The sequence below is a fragment of the Amblyraja radiata genome, chromosome 22, assembly GCF_010909765.2.
Source record: "Amblyraja radiata isolate CabotCenter1 chromosome 22, sAmbRad1.1.pri, whole genome shotgun sequence".
NCBI classification, from domain to species: Eukaryota; Metazoa; Chordata; class Chondrichthyes; order Rajiformes; family Rajidae; genus Amblyraja; species Amblyraja radiata.
In genome coordinates this window covers 31,285,866-31,306,203 of record NC_045977.1, presented here as the reverse complement: position 1 = coordinate 31,306,203, position 20,338 = coordinate 31,285,866, and the positions used below count along the sequence as shown (strand labels likewise).

The window sequence follows — 20,338 nt, the reverse complement described above, 5'->3', positions numbered from 1 at the left end:
AGAATAATTGTTTCTAATGGTTTCAACTTTAATGAATGTGGAATGGAACCTCCCTGCGACACCAGCACTCATGATAGATCAGATACACTGGTGGTGTTTAGAACTAAGAGAAGCTGGAGGCTGGACTTGGCCTTCAGTCCTGCTCCTTTTTTGACCACAGACTGATGAGGTGAAGGTCAGAACCTGTTGTGAGTAGAATTCCAGGATGATTCCGCTTTTCTGGAATCACACCAGGCTGCCACCTTGAGTTTATTCACAGGGCTCTTCCCTTGGGCTGTTTCGTCGGATTATTAAAAGTGCACGTGTGCCAAAATTATATTAACATGTGTTCTCCCGTTCCCTTTCCGAAGCTGCTTCCGTGTAGTCTTGCTCCTAACTCCATCTCATTTGGTTATTTTGTTATTGTACTTTTAAACTTTGTTGCACTACTTTGGGTTGTGCCACAATCTGGCGCCATTCTTTCATCATATTTATTGTTACCGTATGTATATCACTTACTCTGTGACCATGTGAACAAGGAATTTTATTGGACTCTCATATGTGACAATAAACTAAACTAATCTGAATCTCATCCTCGGCAGCTCTGACCTCTGGGCTCTTGGCTGCATCATATACCAATTGGTAGCTGGATTGCCACCTTTCAGAGCAGGGTAAGTTCATGACATAGTATGTTATAATGCCAGAATTCCCATAGCACCTCATTTTGGTAGTTTGGTGCTGTGCGTTTAATCTTGTCCACACCCCCCCCTCTCCTCTGACAACGTAGTACAGAGCATTGTTACATTGCTCGCTAGTACACACAAAATGGTTTGGCCTAATGTTGTGATACAGCATGTGGAACTATTTGCAAATAACTGTTTAATTGAAAGCTGATTTCTTAATGTGACTGAAATCTGAAAAATATCCAGCCAAGCAAAAAAACCCTTCTAAACTTTTGAAGCTGTGTGTTCATGAATTAGTCAGTGTTGTGAAAGTTTCCTGAATTAAAGCTTATTAATTGCAGTAATTTGTAAACATGTGTTGCCTGGTGAGGTGGAGTGGTTGCAGCCAGCTTATTCAAACAGTGCACTTGTTCTAACCCAGTGCAAATCTCATCACCATTTAAGAAGCAATCAAGGATTTAGGAATTGCCTGTTGGGACCATTTAATAACTTATTCTGTGCTAAAGTACATTGGTAATATGGCGTGTGTGTGTGTGGGGGGGGGGGGGAAGGAACTGCACATTCTGGTTTACACCGAAGATAGATACACAAAATGTGGGAGTAATTCAGCAGGTTAGGCACCATCTCTGGAGAAAAAGAATAGGTGATGTTTCGGGTAGAAACCCTTCTTTAGACCGAGAGTCAGGGGAGAGGGAAACTGGAGGTATGAAAAAGTACAAAGAACAAATGAATGATAGGTATGAAAAGAACAAATCAAAGCCAGCAACGATGATCAAAAAAAAGTGGAGCCCACAATGGTCCATTGTTGGCTGTGGAATAGGTGCTAACGAGTAGATACAAACAGTGCAACTAAGGAGGACCACAGTGAATCTAGTAGGATAAGTAGGGTGGCGGAGGGACAGAGATATTTATGGTAAGATGGAAAGCAGCTATCCATCCTGTTTGAACAGGAATTATGAGTATCTTCTATGTTTATTCAGCTTGTCGCTGCCACAGGTAGCAGGGCTTGTTGATAAGTGAACCGAAGCAGTTTCCTAACATGAGTTGAGGTCATTTGTTCCTTTTCTGTTGCTTGTTGTGATTGACTGACTTGGCATTGACTGGGGTTCAATTCAGGAACATCCTGATGGATCGGGTGTTTGTTGGTGCTGCAGGTGAGTCTGATCCTGGCTTCACCAGTTAGCAGGGGTTAATGCTTCATGACATCTCCACGTACACTTATCAAAGATTGTCTTTGATGATCCCCATCGTACTCAGTCAGTCAGTGAAGCCGCAATGGTCACATCTTCTGGCATGATCTTATAGCCAGCTAAGCCAACTCAATTGTGGGTTGATCTATGGCGAGGCTTTGTGCTCTGTCCTTAGCCTCTTTATACCTGCTCATTGTATTATATGGTGAACTTCTGAGGTCCCCTTCAGGGGTGAAGCCTTGTCCACCTAATGGGGGCTTTCATGAGCAAAGCATATATATTTTTTAATGTTTCTAGTTTTGTTGGTGATTAGTGATGTTTGTTGCATATTTTTTCCCTTCACAGGAACGAATATCTAATTTTCCAAAAAATAATTAAATTGGAATATGATTTCCCGGAAAAGTTTTTCCCAAAAGCAAAAGATTTAGTACAGAAGCTTTTGGTGAGTAATTTCACATCTTTCTTCTTCCTGATGTTCAACTTATGCGATTGACTAAATTACTGACTGCAACTAGCTATACTTCAGCTTTTTTGCTGAACACTCATTCTCAGATAGTGTCACATAAAAATAAAGTGCCTTTGCTTTGCATTCGATCATTGTGCCCTGCTTTTGAGTTTATTAACATAATCTAGGCCAACATTTCTGAGCTTTACCGGAGGAACGCTGCAATCCTGCAGGCATTGCCTGTCAGGTGTGATCTAAAGACCATTAACCTGTTTGTAGAAGTTTAAGATTTTGTAAGATTCACTCTGAACGAACAGCTGGCTGTTTATCCAATTGCTGGTAATAGGCTGTGGCTGGTAAATTCGTTCACCGCTGAGTGAACTACATTATGGCATCACATGAAAAGTTTAATTGATTGGACACCAGGATGTTTTCATGAGCGGCCTTGTCTTTAATAATTATTCTCCCCATTACCTTCAAGGTGTCTGAACACACAAAGCGCCTTGGCTGTGAAGAGATGGGGGGTTATGGACACCTTAAAGCCCATCCGTTCTTTGAACCTATAGTTTGGGAAAACCTGCACCTTCAGACACCCCCGAAACTCACCGCTTATCTCCCAGCAATGTCTGAGGATGAAGAAGATTGCTATGGCAATGTGAGTACAAATACCCTATTCCAAAACCGTATGCTTTAATTGTTTGTTCAAGCTTCTGACACTTCTATTGAATAAATCCTGGTAGTCTTAGGGCGGCACGGTGGCGTAGCGGTAGAGTTGCTGCCTTACAGCGCCAGAAACCCGGGTTCCATCCCGATTACGGGTGCTGACTGTACGGAGTTTATACGTTCTCCCTGTGGCCACGTGGATTTTCTCTGAGATCTTCAGTTTCCTCCCACGTCAAAAAAACGTATAGGTTTGTGGGCTAATGGGCTTGGTATAAATGTAAAATTGTCCCTATAGGACAGTGAGCTGGTCGGATAGTGAGGATAATAATTTCTCACCATTCGCCTGGGGTGTGCAGTAGCAAGGTTCGTTTGATTTAACGGACGTGAGCACACAGTTAGCTGCAGACTCCGCCCAGGACAGGAAGGCTCTGCAGGAACGGAAGGGACGTCACGACCGCGGTGCCACAGGTGCTGTCGCCGAGGGAGGACGGACGGAGCCGCGGCTCGAGAGACTAACAGAGACTAACAGAGGCAAAGAGGTTTGCCTCGCACTGCAAGGGAGCAGTGGACCAGACAGGAAGAGCGGACGGAATTACCACTAGACAGCCAAACCAGTAGGTAATTTACGGCTGGGGTGAGTACTTTCCCATTTATAGGAGGTAGGATTATATAAATAAGGGGTGTATCAATACAGTAGGGGATTCTTAAACAGGACCAGTTAATTACCTATATAAGATGGGCGGTCAGGAGATGTGCCAATACTGCGAGATGTGGGAATTTGTCGACACCATTGATGTAGAAGATCCCTACAGCTGCAGTAAGTGTTTGAGGCTAGAGGAACTCCAGCTCCGCATTGATGAGCTGGAGACCCAACTTCATACGCTGCGGTACATCAGGGAGGGGGAGTATTACCTGGATGTTTTGTGCCAGGGGATGGTCACACCGACCAGTTTAACTAATTCAGTAGGCAGTGAGCAAGGAAAGGAAGGTGTGGCCATAAGCGAGGCAGGTAGGGGGAACCAGGAGGAGATGCGGCAGGAGCCACAGCCCTTGTCCCTGACGAGCATGACCGAGGCTCTTACTCAATGTAAGGACGGGATCAGGGGCTGTGGGAGGGATGAGCAACCTGGCTGCAGCACCGTGGATCAGGAGGCCATTCAAGAGGGGGGAGTTAGAAGAAATGCCGTAGTGATAGGGGATAGTATTATTCGGGGGGTAGATAAGGTTCTCTGCGGCCAGCAGAACATGTCCCGAAGGCTGTGTTGCCTACCCGGTGCTAGGGTTAAGGATATCTCTGCGATGCTGGAGAGAAATTTGCAGAGGGAGGGGGAGGATCCAGTGGTCGTGGTCCATGTGGGGACCAATGACATAGGAAGGACGAGGAAGGAGGATCTGCTGAAGGAGTTTGAGCAGTTAGGGAATAAATTAAAAAGCAGAACCTCGAGGGTACTGATCTCCGGATTGCTACCTGAGCCACGGGCCAAATCGGCGAGGGTACGTAAAATTAAAAAGCTAAATGCGTGGCTCAAAGACTGGTGTGGGAATAATGGGTTTGGTTTCTTGGGCCACTGGCACCAGTACTGGGACAGGGGGGATCTGTTCTGTAAGGACGGACTTCACCTGAACGGTGCTGGGACTGGGGTCCTGGCAAATCATATAACTAGGGCAGTAGAGAGGTCTTTAAACTAAGTAGCGGGGGGGAGGTATCAAGGGGGGTAATAACGGCAGGGGTAGAGGAAATAGAGCAGGGTATCAGTGGGGAAGCGGAAATTCAAAATGTGACAGGAGACAGAATTTGTGAAGATAAAGATCTAGATGTAAAAGGGGCAAAAACGGAAAGGAAGGGTAGTAAAAATCATCTGAAAGTGCTTTATCTAAATGCACGGAGTATTCGTAATAAGATAAATGAATTAACGGTGCAATTAAGTATATATAGTTATGATATCGTGGCCATTACGGAGACATGGCTGCAAGGAGATCAGGACTGGGAGTTAAATATAGAGGGGTACTCGACAATTAGGAAAGATAGACAGGAAAGAAAGGGAGGAGGGGTGGCCCTTTTAATAAGGGAGGGAATAACGGCAATAGAGAGGAAGGATATTGCGTTGAAGGATCAGGATAGTGAAACAGCTTGGGTACAGATAGAGAATAATAAGGGGAAAAAAAACACTAGTGGGTGTAATTTATAGACCTCCAAATAGCTGTGACGCTGTTAGTCAGAACATAAATCTGCAAATAGTTGACGCATGTAAAAAGGGAACTGCTGTAATCATGGGGGACTTCAATTTTCATATTAATTGGGCAAACCAAACTGGGCAGGGTAGACTAGAGGAAGAGTTTATAGAATGTATTAGAGACGGGTTCCTAGAACAGTATGTCACCGAACCGACAAGGGGGGAGGCAATCTTGGATCTGGTCCTGTGTAATGAAGCAGGATTAATTAAAAATGTCATAGTTAGGGACTCGTTGGGAACAAGTGACCACAATATGGTCGAATTCCATATTCAAATAGAAGGGGAGCAGGTTGAAACTCAGGCTAGGGTGCTTAGTCTAAATAAGGGGGATTATGAAGGTATGAGGACTGAGCTGATCAAAGTTGACTGGGATAGCAGACTCAAGAATAAGACGGTACATGAGCAGTGGTGTACGTTTAAGGGTATACTGTATAACCTTCAAGAAAAATTTATTCCTATGAAGAAAAAAAGGGGTAAGGGTAAGAACAGTCAGCCATGGCTCAGTAAAACTATAAAGGATAGTATTCGGCTGAAGGCAAGGGCATATAAGGTAGCCAGAGATAGTGGGAGGGTAGAGGATTGGGAAGCATTTAAAGGTCAGCAAAAAATAACTAAGAGATTAATTAAGACGGGGAAAATAGACTATGAAAGGAATTTAGCGAACAACATAAAAACTAATAGTAAGAGTTTTTATAGCTATATAAAAAGAAAAAGGGTGGCTAAGGTGAACGTTGGTCCATTGGAGGGTGAGACTGGAGAGTTGTTGGTGGGGAACATGGAAATGGCAAAGGCATTAAACGAGTATTTTGTATCAGTCTTCACCATAGAAGACACAAAAAATATTCCAACGCTGGATAAACAGGGGGCGGTAGGAATGGAGGAGCTAAATACTATTAAGATCACCAAGGAGGTGGTATTAGGGAAATTAATGAGACTGAAGGAGGATAAATCCCCTGGGCCTGATGGATTACATCCAAGGGTCTTGAGGGAGATAGCGGTGGGGATTGTGGATGCATTGGTGATAATTTTCCAAAACTCCCTGGAGGCAGGAACGGTCCCAGTGGATTGGAAAATGGCCAATGTAACACCTATATTTAAAAAAGGAAGTAAACAGAAGGCGGGTAACTATAGACCGGTTAGTCTAACATCGGTGGTGGGTAAAATGTTAGAGACAATTATTAAAGAAACACTAACGGGGCACTTGGATAAACATGACTTCATCGGACAGAACCAGCATGGTTTTGTGAAGGGGAAGTCCTGTTTAACGAATCTGCTCGAATTCTTTGAGGAAGTAACAACCCGGGTGGATAAAGGGGAACCGGTGGATGTGGTATACTTGGACTTCCAAAAGGCTTTTGACAAGGTGCCACATAAGAGACTATTGCTAAAAATAAAAAATTATGGGATTGGGGGTAATATATTAGCATGGGTAGAGGATTGGCTAACAAATAGGAAGCAGAGAGTGGGGATAAATGGTTCATACTCGGGATGGCAACCGGTAACTAGCGGGGTTCCGCAAGGGTCGGTGCTGGGACCCCAGTTGTTCACAATTTATATAAATGATTTGGAGGAGGGAACCAAGTGTAATATATCAAAATTTGCGGACGATACAAAAATGGGAGGAAAAGTAGGGGATGAGGAGGATAGGAAGAGTCTGCAAAAGGATATAGATAAGCTAGGTGAGTGGGCAACAACTTGGCAGATGAAATTTAATACTAATAAATGTGAAGTCATTCACTTTGGGAAAAAAAATGATAGGGCAAGTTATTTTCTAAATGAGGAGGAGCTGCGTTGTAATGCAACGCAAAGGGATCTAGGGGTATTAGTACATGAATCACTAAAAGTTAGTATGCAGGTGCAGCAAGCAATCAGGAAGGCCAATGGAGTTTTGGCCTTTATTGCTAGGGGGATTGAGTATAAAAACACGGAGGTCTTGCTGCAGCTGTACACAGTATTAGTGAGACCACATTTGGAATACTGTGTACAGTTCTGGGGTCCATACTTAAGAAAGGATGTACTAGCCCTGGAGGCAGTGCAGCGAAGGTTTACAAGATTAATTCCTGCAATGAGGGGATTGACATATGAGGAAAGGTTAAGTAGGCTGGAACTCTACTCTTTGGAGTTTAGAAGAATGAGAGGCGATCTCATTGAAACATATAAGATCGTGAGGGGCCTTGATCGGGTGGATGCACCGAGGATGTTCCCAATGATCGGGGAAACTAGAACTAGGGGACATAGTTGCAGAATAAGGGGGGGCTCTTTTAAAACTGAGATGAGGAAGAACTTCTTCACCCAGAGGGTGGTTAATTTATGGAATTCACTGCCCCAGGGAGCAGTGGAAGCAGAAACTTTAAATATATTTAAGACTAAAATAGATGGTTTTTTAGCTGCCAAGGGGATAAGGGGCTACGGGGAGAGGGCAGGGATATGGACCTAGGTATGGTTAGTATAGTAAGACCTGAGTGATCTCCTGGACAAGTGTCGATCGCCTGGATTGGGGTCGGAGAGGAATTTCCCGGATTTTTTTCCCGAATTGGACCTGGGTTTTTATCCGGTTTTTTGCCTCCCCCAGGAGATCGCGAGGTTCTTGGGGTGGAGAGGGGTGATAGCGGTATAAAGGGGAGGGTAGTGTCTTGTGTTCTGTGTCTTGTGTCTACTGTTTGTGGGTAAGTGTGTCTGTTTAGTGTTCAGCCATGAGCGAATGGCGGTGCGGGCTCGACGGACCTGGTGGTCTACTCTCGCACCTACTTTCTATGTTTCTATGTTTCTATGATAATGAGCTGGGCGGTGCGGACTCTGTGGGCCGAAGGGCCTGTTTCCGCGCTGCATCTCTAAACTTACTAAACATCAGCTTACAATTAAACAGCAGGATCCTACATCCGTGTGCATATTGTACTGGCTCTTGATGTTCTTTGCCGCCCTCTAGTGTGCATGGGCTTGAATATCAGATACAATGAATATTGTGGGATGGGAGTTTTCTCCAGCAGTAACTCTGGATGTGTCCTCTGCTTTCCTGCCCTGTGATATCTTTATTAAATGACCCTGATCTTTTCGTCCATGTGTCTATACTCTAATTTTGCCCTAATATGTTTTGCCTTTTCACTCCTTTCCTTTCCAGAATCTCCTATGAATCTTTTGTGATCATGGTTATGCACAGGAAGGAAATTGTAGTTGAGCAGAATTTACCCTCATTTAGCACCTTAAAACATGTCAATGTCGCTTTTCTGCAGCCATGCGCCACCTACATTTCACATGCTCCAGTCTCACTTCAACTACAATTGAAGTTGTAGAGTTATACAGCATGGAAACAGACCCTTCTCCCCAACTTGTCCATGCTGACAAGATGCTCATCTACATTAGTCCCATTTGCCTGCATTTAAGCCATATCCTATTGAACCTTTCCTATTCATGAACCTGTCTAAATGTCTTTTTATTTTCGTCATTGTACTCTCATCATTTCCTCTGAGTTTGATGATATACGGACCACCCCGTTGTGTCCCTCGGGTCCCTATTACATCTTTCCACTCTCACCGTAAGCCGATGTTCTCTAGTTCTTGATTCCCCAACCCTGGGAACAACCCTAGGGTGTTTCACCGTATCCATACCCCTTATGATTTTATACTCTCTATAGATGCTCCAAGGGATAAAGTCCCAACCGGCATAATCTCTTTCTATAACTCAGTCTCTCGAGTCCTGGCAACATTTTTGTAAATGGTTTATGTGCTCTTCACAGCTTTATGGCATCTTTCTTTTAACTGAGTAAACAAAACTGAACACAATACTACCAAGTGTAGCAATCCCACCTTTATCTAATTGCACCTTTATGTCTTTACCTACTTTGTTTCATTATTCTTTGGTCAACTCCTCTGCTTTATATTATTTTATCCTTCATGAAGCGTGTTCTCTGTCAGACTGATAAATCATTCTTCTTGGTGAACTATGTTGTTGATGTAAGAGTATCTGGGCATGCAGGTTACTGACAATGTCCTGTTTTGTTCTGCCCCCCCCTCCCCTGGTGTCTGCCTGCAGTACGATGACCTCCTCAGCCAGTTTGGCTGCATGCAAGTGGCTCCCTCTGGCTCATTGCACTCGCTGTCTTCCCCTGAGCCCAGCCCACCCCAGAGGTTATGCAGTAACATCGAGCAATATGTCCATGATCTTAACGACACTTCATTCGAGTTGGATCTTCAGTTTACAGACGAAGACAAGCGCCTTCTGCTTGAAAAACAAGCCAACAGAAATCCCTGGTAAGTTGGTGAAGTTTGTAGTCAGTTAACCCTTTCCTTTGTAGCAGCCACCTTCATAGCAACCCATCCTGACACTTGGTCTGAAGACTGGAGTGTCCTTGTCCTTATCTTTCCTCCCCCCTCTAAATTAAGATGGTCAGATTCACCATTTATGGTTTATAACTCATCGCATTGTTAATCACTGTTAATCATGTTAGAGTGCATATTGCGCCATTGTCCTGTCCTCAGCTGGATAAATTGGGATTGTGCATCGAGTGGCTATCACTGCCAGCCGGCCCTCCTTTCCCCACTCCAAGTTTGCAAAATACTGTTGACTAACTACCTGTTGCCTTTCTCCCGCGAAGCTCCAACATGCTGCCAGTGACATTGGCCTTTTGTTTTTCAGGCACCAATTTGTAGAAAATAATTTAATCCTGAAGATGGGTCCAGTTGACAAGAGGAAGGTATGGAGTAGTTTTCAGTCTCACGGTTTATGCTGTCTGGAATCAAGATTTGAGGAATGGGAGGAAAATCTGTCCCATGGCGACAGGAAGATGGTTTAATTAGCGAAAGGGAAACTCCTGTGATTTATGTTCAATTCGACGTCAACTGGGCACAGGAGTGGCACAGCTGGTAGTGCTGCTACATCACAATGCCAGGGACCCGGGTTTAGTCCTGACCTTGGGTGGTGTCTGTGCGGCGTTTGCGCGCTCTCCTTGTGACCGACTGCAAAGGGGCACCTCCAGGTGCTCCGCTTTCCCCCCACATCTCAAAGACATGGGGGCTTGCAGGTTAATTGACCCTCTGTAAATTGCCCGTTGTATGTAGGGAATGGGATGTAAAGGTGGGATAACATAGGAAGTGCATGCAAAAGTGGGATAACATATAACTTGTGCTAATGGATAATCAATGGTCACTGTGAATTTGCTGAGCTGAGGGGTTTGTTTCTGTGCTGAAACTCCATCTAAACTCTTCTGCAATATATGTAGTTGGGTTGTACCTTTGTGAATCAGAAAGTTACTATTCAGGAAGCTCCGCTGTGGTCCACTCTGCTGCTGGGTGAGTGTTTGTGTTCCTGTCCAGGGAGCACAACTCCCCACAGCAATGTAACTTAGTAAAGAGAGTTCAGGGAGGTGACTGAGGGCCACCACCTCAACTGATCAACCCTTTGCCTTCACTGAAGCTGTTTGTCCACTGGGATTTGCAGCAGTTTTTTTCAGGTGACTGAATAAAGTGAGCCTGATTTCCACCCCCCCCGGTGGCTCACTTGGTTACTGCATGGTTTAATGTGGGCCAGGCCCGTTCATTTTCTGGCCTGTACCACTTTTACTCATCGTAAACTGAATAGCAGTTTAGGGCAGCACAGATGCGTTGCCGTGTAGTTGCTGCTTGAAAGCGCCAGAGACATGGTTGAATTCTGATTTCGGGTGCTTGTCTGCACGGAGTTTGTACATTCTCCCTGTGACCGCATGGGTATCCCGGTTCCGGTTTCCTCCCACACTCCAAAGACGCACCGGTTTGTAGGTTAATTGGCTTTGGTAAGTTGTAACATTGTCAACTTTGCTAGTTTGTAAAGTGTACGGGGTGATCGCTGGTCAGCTCGGCCTCGGTGGGACAAGGGGCCTGTTTCCACGCTGTATCTCTAAGGTTTAAAAGTCTAAAGCAGTTTTGTTTCTGTAATAGAAACATAGAAAATAGTTGCAGGGGTAGGCCATTCGGCCCTTCGAATCAGCACCACCATTCAATATGATCATGGCTGATCATCCAAAATCAGTACCCCATTTCTGCTTTTTCTCCATATCCCTTGATTCCGTTAGCCCTAAGAGCTAAATCTCTCTCTTGAAAACATCCAGTGAATTGGCCTCCACTGCCTTCTGTGGCAGAGAATTCCACAGGCCCAACTATCTGGGTGAACAAGATGTTCCTCATCTCAATCCTAAAAGGCCTACCTTTTTATTCTTAAACTGTGACCCCCTGGTTCTGGACTCTCCCAATGTGGGGAACATGTTTCCTGCATCTAGCCTGTCTAATCCCTTAAGAATGCTATATGTTTCTATAAGAATCCCACTCATCCTTCTAAATTCCAGTAAATACAACCCAGTCGACATTCTTTCATCATATGTCAGTCCCGCCATCCCGGGAATTAACCTGGTGAACCTACGCTGCACTCCCTCAATAGCAATAATAGCAATTTTGTAAGTTTCTATAAGATCCCCCCTCAATCTCCTAAATTCTAACGAGTACAAGCCGAGTCTATCCAGTCTTTCCTCGTATGAAAGTCCTGACATCCCAGGAGTCAGTCTGGTGAACCTTCTCTGTACTCCCTCTATGGCAAGAATGTCTTTCCTCAGATTAGGAGACCAAAACTGTACGCAATACGCCAGATGTGGTCTCACCAAGACCCTGTACAACTGCAGTAGAACCTCCCTGCTCTTATACTCAAATCCTTTTGCTATGAATGCTAACATACCATTTGCTTTCTTCACTGCCTGCTGCACCTGCATTCCTACTTTCAATGACTGGTGTACCATGACACCCAGGTCTCGTTGCATCTCCCCTTTTCCTAATCGGCCACCATTCAGATAATAGTCTACTTTCCTGTCTTTGCCACCAAAGTGGATAACCTCACATTTATCCACATTATACTGCATCTGCCATGCATTTGCCCACTCACCCAACCTATCCAAGTCACCTTGCAGCCTCCTAGCATCCTCCTCACAGCTAACGCTGCCCCCCAGCTTCGTGTCATCCGCAAACTTGGAGATGTTGCATTCAATTCCCTCATCCAGATCATTAATATATATTGTAAATAGCTGGGGTCCCAGCACTGAGCCGAAACGTTGCCTTTTTCCTTCGCTCCATAGATGCTGCTGCACCCGCTGAGTTTCTCCAGCTTTTTTGTGTACCAATGTATTTTAATACCTGTTTTGTGTTGGTTGTGATGAAGAAGGGTGTAAAGGTAGCTCTTACTGTGTCCGCAGTACAGTGTGGGCAATGGGTTAGTAATTTGCTAGAGTCGCCACAGTCTTGCTGTACCGCACCCAGTCCATCGCTATGCAGGAGAAACCATTCTCGAGTCTGACCTGTAGATTTCATGTGTGTTTTTTGCAGGGCCTGTTTGCCCGGCGTCGGCAGCTGTTGCTCACCGAAGGCCCTCACCTCTATTACGTGGATCCTGTCAACAAGATTCTGAAGGGGGAGATTCCATGGTCACAGGAGCTGCGTCCAGAAGCCAAGAACTTCAAAACGTTTTTTGTTCATACTGTAAGTCCGTTATGGGATGGTTGGATACTTTCCCGTAGCATCTGGCTTTGTAACAATGTTTGTACTAAAGTCTTGTGTTTCACAAGGGATAGGGGCCAGGGTTTCCTGCAGAAAAACAAATGCACAAACACCACCAAGGTCCCTGGCAATGGCACCGAGGTTGTAATGATGCACCGTGCTCATTCCCTCCATGGATATTACAACTTTTATGCATGTTTCAGCTTGCATATGAATTCAGAAGTTACAGGAGCAGAACGGGGCCATTCGGCCCATCAAGTGTACTCCGCCATTCAATCTTGGCTGATCCATCTTCCCTCCTCAACCCCATTCTCCCCATAATGCCGGACACCCGTACTAATCAAAAATCTGTCAATCTCCTCTTTTAAAAGCATCCATTGACTTGGCCTCCACCACAGATTCACCACCCTCTGACTAAAGTAATTCCTTCTCATCTCCTTTCTAAAGGTACATCGTTTTGTTCTGAGGCTATTGCCTCTGGTCCTGGACTCTCCCTCCGGTGGAAACATTCTTTCCACATCCACTCTATCCAGGCCTTTTACCATTCCATAAGTTTCAATGAGGCCTCCGCCCCCCCCCCCCCCTCCCCTCATCCTTCCAAACTCCAGCGAGTACAGGCCCCGTACCGTCAAACACTCATCACATGCTAAACCAAGCATTCCTGGGATCTTTCTCGTAAACATCCTCTGGACCCTCTCAACGCCAAACAATAGGACCTTGATCAAGTGTCAGTACATCCATTGTAGATCTCGGGTGGTTGTTTCCTGTCTGTCGCCATTAAAGAGCGCCTGTCTTTATTACGGCGGGTGTCTGTAAGTGGGACGATGAGGTTATTGCAACATCAATTCCATTTTTGTTAATTTTGCAAATGATTGTCTTTGCAGCCTAACCGGACATATTACTTAATGGATCCCAGTGGAAATGCCCACAAATGGTGCAAAAAGATCCAGGAAGTGTGGCGGCGGCGGTACCAGAACCTGCAGAATACTAGCATCTAGCAGAGTACAACTCAAATGTATGGAGAAGCTTCCTCTCAACGTTGTCAGAGCTCTGGAGTTGAGCACTGTAACACAGCAATGAAAGCCTCCCTATTCCCCTCTCTCTTCCCTCTCTCCCTCCCCCCCAACTCCCCCCCCCCCCCCCTTTAAAAAAAAAAAAACACAACCCGTGGCATCCAGAAAATAAAATTGCTGTATTTGTGTGTGTTGGGGTTAGGGGGGTGCCTGCATCTCTCCCATCTCTTTTCCAAGTAAATGTAAATGGGATTGCGGGTTGCTTTGCCTGCTCTCTGTGCTGCAGGCTTATCATATCACAAATAGAAGACCCTTTGCCTATCTCCGTGTAATGTCTGCTCTCGTTCCAGCTTCCAGATTTTAGATGAAGGCCGCACATTTATAAACCGCTTCATAGGCAGATGGCAAATCAATCTATGTATTCCCCTAAACCCTCATTCCAGTTCCATGTAGCCCTCTGTCAACCCGGGGTCCCACCTTATTATATTTTTGTTTGTTTGACTTTATTTAAGAGCTGTGTGATTTCCACTTATACTCTTGCTTTCATCTGGCCTCTGACACCTGCTGATTCGCTTCCTCTCAAGGCAAAGGTATATAGTGGTATTGAGGAATTAGTGTGCGTAGAAACACATTCAAACACACAAGGAAACCCCTTATTTATGCGCTGACTTATTCTGAGTGAAACTGGTATTAATGGAATTTGTAGAGCCCTTTCTCACCTCTCTTCACGGGTGATCAAGATATGTTCTCGAAACAGAAGATGAAGTTTTGTCATTAATTGACCTGTCCATATCGAGCCAGTCTGTGTGGTGAGATAAGAGTTCTGTACATGGTAGTTTCATGTAATTACCCCTTCTGGTTCAGTTCTACAGGAGGCTGCTGTTAAGTTGTTGCTCTTCACCAAAAGGATTGGTCTTGGGCAGTCGCTGCATTTTGCTTGGCTGAAGATATTAATCTGAACGAGCTGGAATCGTCACTGTGCGAGACACTGAATTAACGCCTGCTTAAGCCAGCAAGTTACTTTGCTCCTCTCCTCTCCCCGCCCCCCCCCCCCCCCCCTTTTCCCTTAAATTGATTGAAATGTTTCAAACCATTTCAGTGATGGTGCAGTATTTGCTAACTACTCTGTGCTAGATTTCACTCATCAAGTCAGACTTGTGTGCGCCTGCAAGTGATATGTGCAGCCAGATGCTCACCTTGCAAGTTGCATTGTTTAATTTGCCGTTGTGATTCCTGTGGCATCATCGTACACGTGCCCAGGGTCTGTCTTTAGTCACTGGTCTTAGTCATTGTTTTCTGGCCATGGGGACAGGCTGCGAAAGCAGCAGGGATTGAGGTACTTGGCTATGCTCAGTCCTGCACTCGTACATGTGACTGGATCTCAAGGTGTCCAGTCTGCTGTCATGTAACTTCTGTAAATTTTCTGTATATATCTATATATATATATATATATATTATATAAATGTGTGCGTGCGCGCGTGTGTTTGCAGGGGAGAGATAAAATTGCACCTGGTACTGCAGCAAGATACTTTGAGGACTCTCCTCGTGTGTGCATACAAATTAACGTTGGTGAGGAGAAATATGTACAAAGCAATGGAAGTCATACCCCGCAATCCTCCCGATATTTTGCCAGTGAGCGACTGAGCCATATCATGCCACAGGTCCCTGGCTCGATTGCTTCTTTGCATTAAGGTGGCAGAGGGGTGCACAATTGGTCAGAGCAGTTGTGGCTCCCTCACTCTGCGTCTCCACGGGATACACGCCTGCGTTTCATCCCCATCGTGTGATCTCCGTGGGATAAGTGTTGGGGCCTTGACAGGTTCCGGTGCTGAGAATGCCCATTTAGAGGAAGGGAGGAGAGAGTACTTGCTGTCCTTGTAACTACTCTTCATCATGCTCGGTGTTCGTGGAGAACAGGGAGATCTAACATTGTTGAACTGCAATGGCAGGTTGTTTTATGTGTCATGGGGCAATGCAAATCTAGAGGTTTGAAGACTTCCCCAAACAACGTGGTAATCTGTATTTAAGAAATCTGTGACATACTAACGCACCGCACGCACCGTAGACAGTCACAGAAACCCAGATGCAAAAGTGACTTAAAATGTGATCTTTGGAATACATGCGGCACAATTCTCCAGATGCTCTTTGACGTGTTTGTGTGTTTTGTTTATAGTTTGCTCCTCAAAGTTACAACCTTTGACCGACATGGATTGATCAATCTGGGTCTGTAACGCAGGACCGAGCAGGGATGCTGTCCTGCGGGATTTGAGTTCAGGCTTGTGTCTGTTGCCGGCTTGCGTTCAACAGGGCTCGCGCTGCAGCATCTGATTCTCGTGGTTCGTAAAGGAGCTGGCTGACTGGTGTAATCGGAAATAGCCCTGGGCCAAGCTCACAGTGATTCCGTCAAATGAGGAATAATGACCCATCTATGGGCTACCACCACTGCCTGACAACCACCCTTTATCACCATCTGTCACATTCTCCTTTTCACCCCAGCACAGAAGTCAAAATCACTGAGCACTGACCAGGTAGAACCCAGGATCTAATACTGTGCTTGTCCTGATGAAGGGGCGATTTATGTTTTCTCCTACAGCGCCCATGCTTTCTGTCTGGCTTTCTCATACCCCTGCCCCATGAGCTCCTCCTACCCACTTCTGTCCAGGTTGAAGAACCAAATTTTGTTAGACCTTGAACACGCAAGCAGATCAGGTGTTAACCAGGTTTTACTTTTGTACTTTGTTCTTGGAGCTGATTACTGTTAAACCCCAAAAGCTTTTGGAGGAGTAACCAACCCTCCACACCTTGCGTTACCAGAAGTGGCCTCCAGGTACTTGTGATTCCTTGCGATTAATGCATTTATTTATTTTAAAAGATCGATGTACTCTGGGCTTTTAATAGGTGACCATAGTTATTTACCATGAGAGTGCTGTAGCCACGGTTCTCCTTCTCCAGCCCCTCCCGGTGAAAATTAACACTGCATATGTGTTGGCTTCAAACATTTGAGGATAGCTTAGAAATGCGGTTTGGTAGTTTCGTGAGGATGTGCCGTTCTTGTGAGAGTCCAGCTGATAACATTGGTCAAGGGCTGCCCTCATAAAGAAGGCTACTTGTTGCATTGGGGTAGGGTGGGATGGGGAGGGATGGGGGTTTAAACTGGTAAATGTTTATAGTCATTAGGAACTGCCATGATCAATCAGCACCGTGATGGCATTGGATGATCAAGTAGCTGGGAAGAGGGGCACCAAGAGTCCAATATTAGATCGCTTTCCAGAAGAGGTAGTAGTAACATTAAAGGGCCATAAATCTTCAGGCAGTGGCTGTTTTTAGCACTTTGTGCAAGGCAATGCATTCAGTTTGTGATCGACCTGTGCCACTGCAATGACTCCTCCCCACTTGTAAATTTTTTTGGGGGAGGTCAAGTTGAGAAATGGATTATATTATCTGCATCGTATTGAGGTGCACTTTATGGATTTACTGTACAGAGTACCAGTTTGCTTACAGCTGCACGGCTGGTGACAGTATCCATGACTTGCTGTCTTAACCTGAGAGATCTTTCCAAGACTGCTCAGTAAGCATGTGTGTGTTTTTTTTCCTGTGTGTATATGTGTGATGTTTATTTTTTGACGTAATTTTATTTGTTTCACCGCATTTGTATAAATCTTGGACACGACTACAGTCCCGTGAGAACTGAGCAAACTTCAATCATGACGCTCTACAGCTGCTGCTCCGTCAGTGAGCAGACGCAGATTGATATAATTCATCACTCCTCCTCTTTCTCATCCATCGTTCAAAAGTTCAACCTCGCTACATGGGTTATCTCACCACTTCTGATTTCTGTCGTCGCTTTTCTTTCTAGTCCCGAACCTAGAAAGAACGGCATATTCCTGTTTAGCACATTCGACTCTTCCTCCACTATTTAGTGGAAGATAGTGACTCTGTTCATCTTAAACTGCTTCTTGTCTCATTGTAAAGAGGGGGGGTCTCAAACACCGATCAGTAATGCTCTGTACTCTTTGACTCCCCACACTGTCAATCTCAGAACCCAAATTTTGTGAGCAATTTAAAGGGAAGGAAATCTCTCCCCTCTCAAAAACTAACGTTTTAATGCTTGCACATTTTGTCCGTGTTGTCCTGATTGTGTTAAGAGACAGAAGGCACTGATGTATGGGACAAAGGGCAAAATAAAAGTGGTTCTGAAGCTAGAAATGCAATACATTGTTCTTTTATGTTGATTTTTTCCCCCATTTTACTCATGTCAGATTGCTTCCTGGTTAAAGCTAGCTGTAGTTCAATCTGTTATTTAAATTCTAATATACAATTTGCATCTGGAGTTGATTGATGTTCAGGGGCCATGTTGTGTATGTGATGTTCAGCATTTGAATATGAATAATTATTGTAAACTATAATATTTTATGACTTTGTTTCTAGTCTTATATAAATTTTCTATTTGGTCAATGATTTGAATCATATTCCTCATAATTTAATGAACGTATAATACTTTTCAGAATATTTGTGCTTTAGATGGAACGGAATGACTTGAAATTTTCACGTAATGCTCAGTAGTTCTGTAATTAAAGCATGTAGGGGTTGTAGGTCTAAAACATCAAATCTTTCTCATGCCTCTTTTTTTTAAGTAGTAATTTATCTGCCATGGTTGATCGCAGTGTTGTCTCTAAGGCAGAAGGTTGCGGGTTTGAACCTCTGCCAGAAAGTTGCTGCAGCTTCTCCCTCAATCTGAAACCAGCGTGAAGAAGGATCCCAGCGCGAAACGTCGCCTGTTCATTCCATCCACAGATGCTATCTGACCTGCTGAGTCATTCCAGAACATTGTGTTTTACACCAACTATCTCATTCCTGGTTTTGGTGTATGCAAAGATTTGCAAATACAAGCCCTTGTGTCTGGTTAATTATATTGCAAAGTCAAACTCTGAAGTAAATAGTGATTCCTTTGGAAGGTGAGACTGGAGAATTAAAATGGAAAATAGTGGCAAAGATGATAAATAATTGGATTGGTCTTAATGATGAAATATATTAAAATATTCCGACAATAATGTAAGAACTACAGAGAGGGGAGAACTTAAAGCTGAAATGACTAAAGATTATCGTCAGCCAGACGTGATGTCTGAATGCTGGAACCTTAAAGTGGCTGCATTGGTTATAATTATCAACAGTGCAGAGTATGGAAAGGATACAGGGTTGGAAAACCAAAAGGAGAGAGAGAGGCCTATAAGATCAAAAGCCAGTAAGTCTTGCAAATCATTTGCGGGGATCTAGGAAATCAAACAATCAAGAAGAGTTGGCATGTTTTATGACAGGAAAATCACATTTTATAAATTTGCTGGAGTTCTTTGAAGCAGTAATAAATGGCGGATAAAAGCAATGTTAAAGGATGTTATCAAATTGGCATGGACAGATGATCGGCTAGCTAACAGAAAACAGCCTGGATAAATTGGTCACAAAGATCATTGCCAGGGATCTACCATTTACAGTATATTAATGAATTAGATGAAAGGACAGAGTGTAATAGTTTTGAGAATAGATGCTGGGAGAATGTTCCCCATCATTAAGGAGACCAGGGTGCATTGTTTCAGACTACGTTGGTTGAAAATTCAGGGGCAATTTCTTTGCGTGCTGTGACGTTTTGGAAAGCTCCAAGCCAGAGCGCTGTTGCAGGCAGGATGCATGAATATCCACATGTCTGTAGAGTACCTAGAAGAGAAGGAACACAAGAATGCAGGTACAAAAAGAGGTAAAGAAATAGACATCAAATGATACATAAAAACAAAGATACGGAGAATGAACCATGAAAGACGACAATAATGCAAACATGGACAAGGGTATGAATGAGATGGAAAAAGACACAAAAAGCAGTGAGAAAAATACCACAACAGTATATATGGGAACAAAGTTATACAAATAGATACTAAGAGGCACAAAGAGACATGGGACAAGATGACAAGAAATGATGGCACAGAAAGACACAAGCTAATTATACAACAGCACAAAAAAGGTGAAGCCTTTTGTTGAGTATCTCTTGGTCCTCGAACTGTCTCTTTCCATAACCTTTCCCTGTGACTGATGTTGCATGTGCTCTGGCTACTTCTCTGAGTTTGTGTGATTTTTATTTTGGCCTTTTTTGACATTTTCGGGGGGTTTTCTGAGATATTTAAAGAAGTAGCAAGGACCAGAGAAAGACTTGGTTCTTGGTTTCCTGGTCTCCAAAATATTCCAAATGGAATTTAAACGACTTGACGAAATACAGAACATGATATAGGAATTTTAAAAAAAGCAGATAAAGAGAAAGATGCAGAAAAATGGCAAAAAGTGAGTGGAAGACACTAAGCAGCACAATAAGCTGAACATTCCCAAAAAGATGCACTCGTGATATTTTTCCTGTCTTTATTTGAACATATTGTGTAAGTACATTGTTTTAACTTTTGTCTTTTTCTGTCATTCTTTTTTTTTGTTGCCTATATTTTGTCTTCCTGTCCTCACTCTTGCATTTTTGTAGCTTTTTCTTGTACATTTTGTTTGTTTTCTGCATCTAGTTACAAATGTGTCTTTTTCAGTGATTGCTGGGTGTTTTTAGCTATTTTGGACAATCTTTCCCTGTTTCTTCTTTG

The 20,338-nt window shown here is 44.1% G+C and overlaps 1 protein-coding gene across 1 annotated transcript in view; it reads left to right on the top strand.

Moving 5' to 3' along the window:
- The window catches only part of pdpk1 (3-phosphoinositide dependent protein kinase 1), a 96,447-nt gene extending 78,124 nt beyond the window's left edge, over positions 1-18,323 (top strand). The window contains exons 8-14 of the mRNA XM_033040911.1: positions 582-650; positions 2,198-2,294; positions 2,779-2,952; positions 9,224-9,441; positions 9,827-9,884; positions 12,532-12,684; positions 13,587-18,323. Coding sequence (XP_032896802.1) covers positions 582-650; positions 2,198-2,294; positions 2,779-2,952; positions 9,224-9,441; positions 9,827-9,884; positions 12,532-12,684; positions 13,587-13,700 — 883 coding nt within the window. The 3' untranslated portion in view covers positions 13,701-18,323. The remainder of the gene's footprint in view (positions 1-581; positions 651-2,197; positions 2,295-2,778; positions 2,953-9,223; positions 9,442-9,826; positions 9,885-12,531; positions 12,685-13,586) is intronic.
- Positions 18,324-20,338: the final 2,015 nt, after the last annotated feature.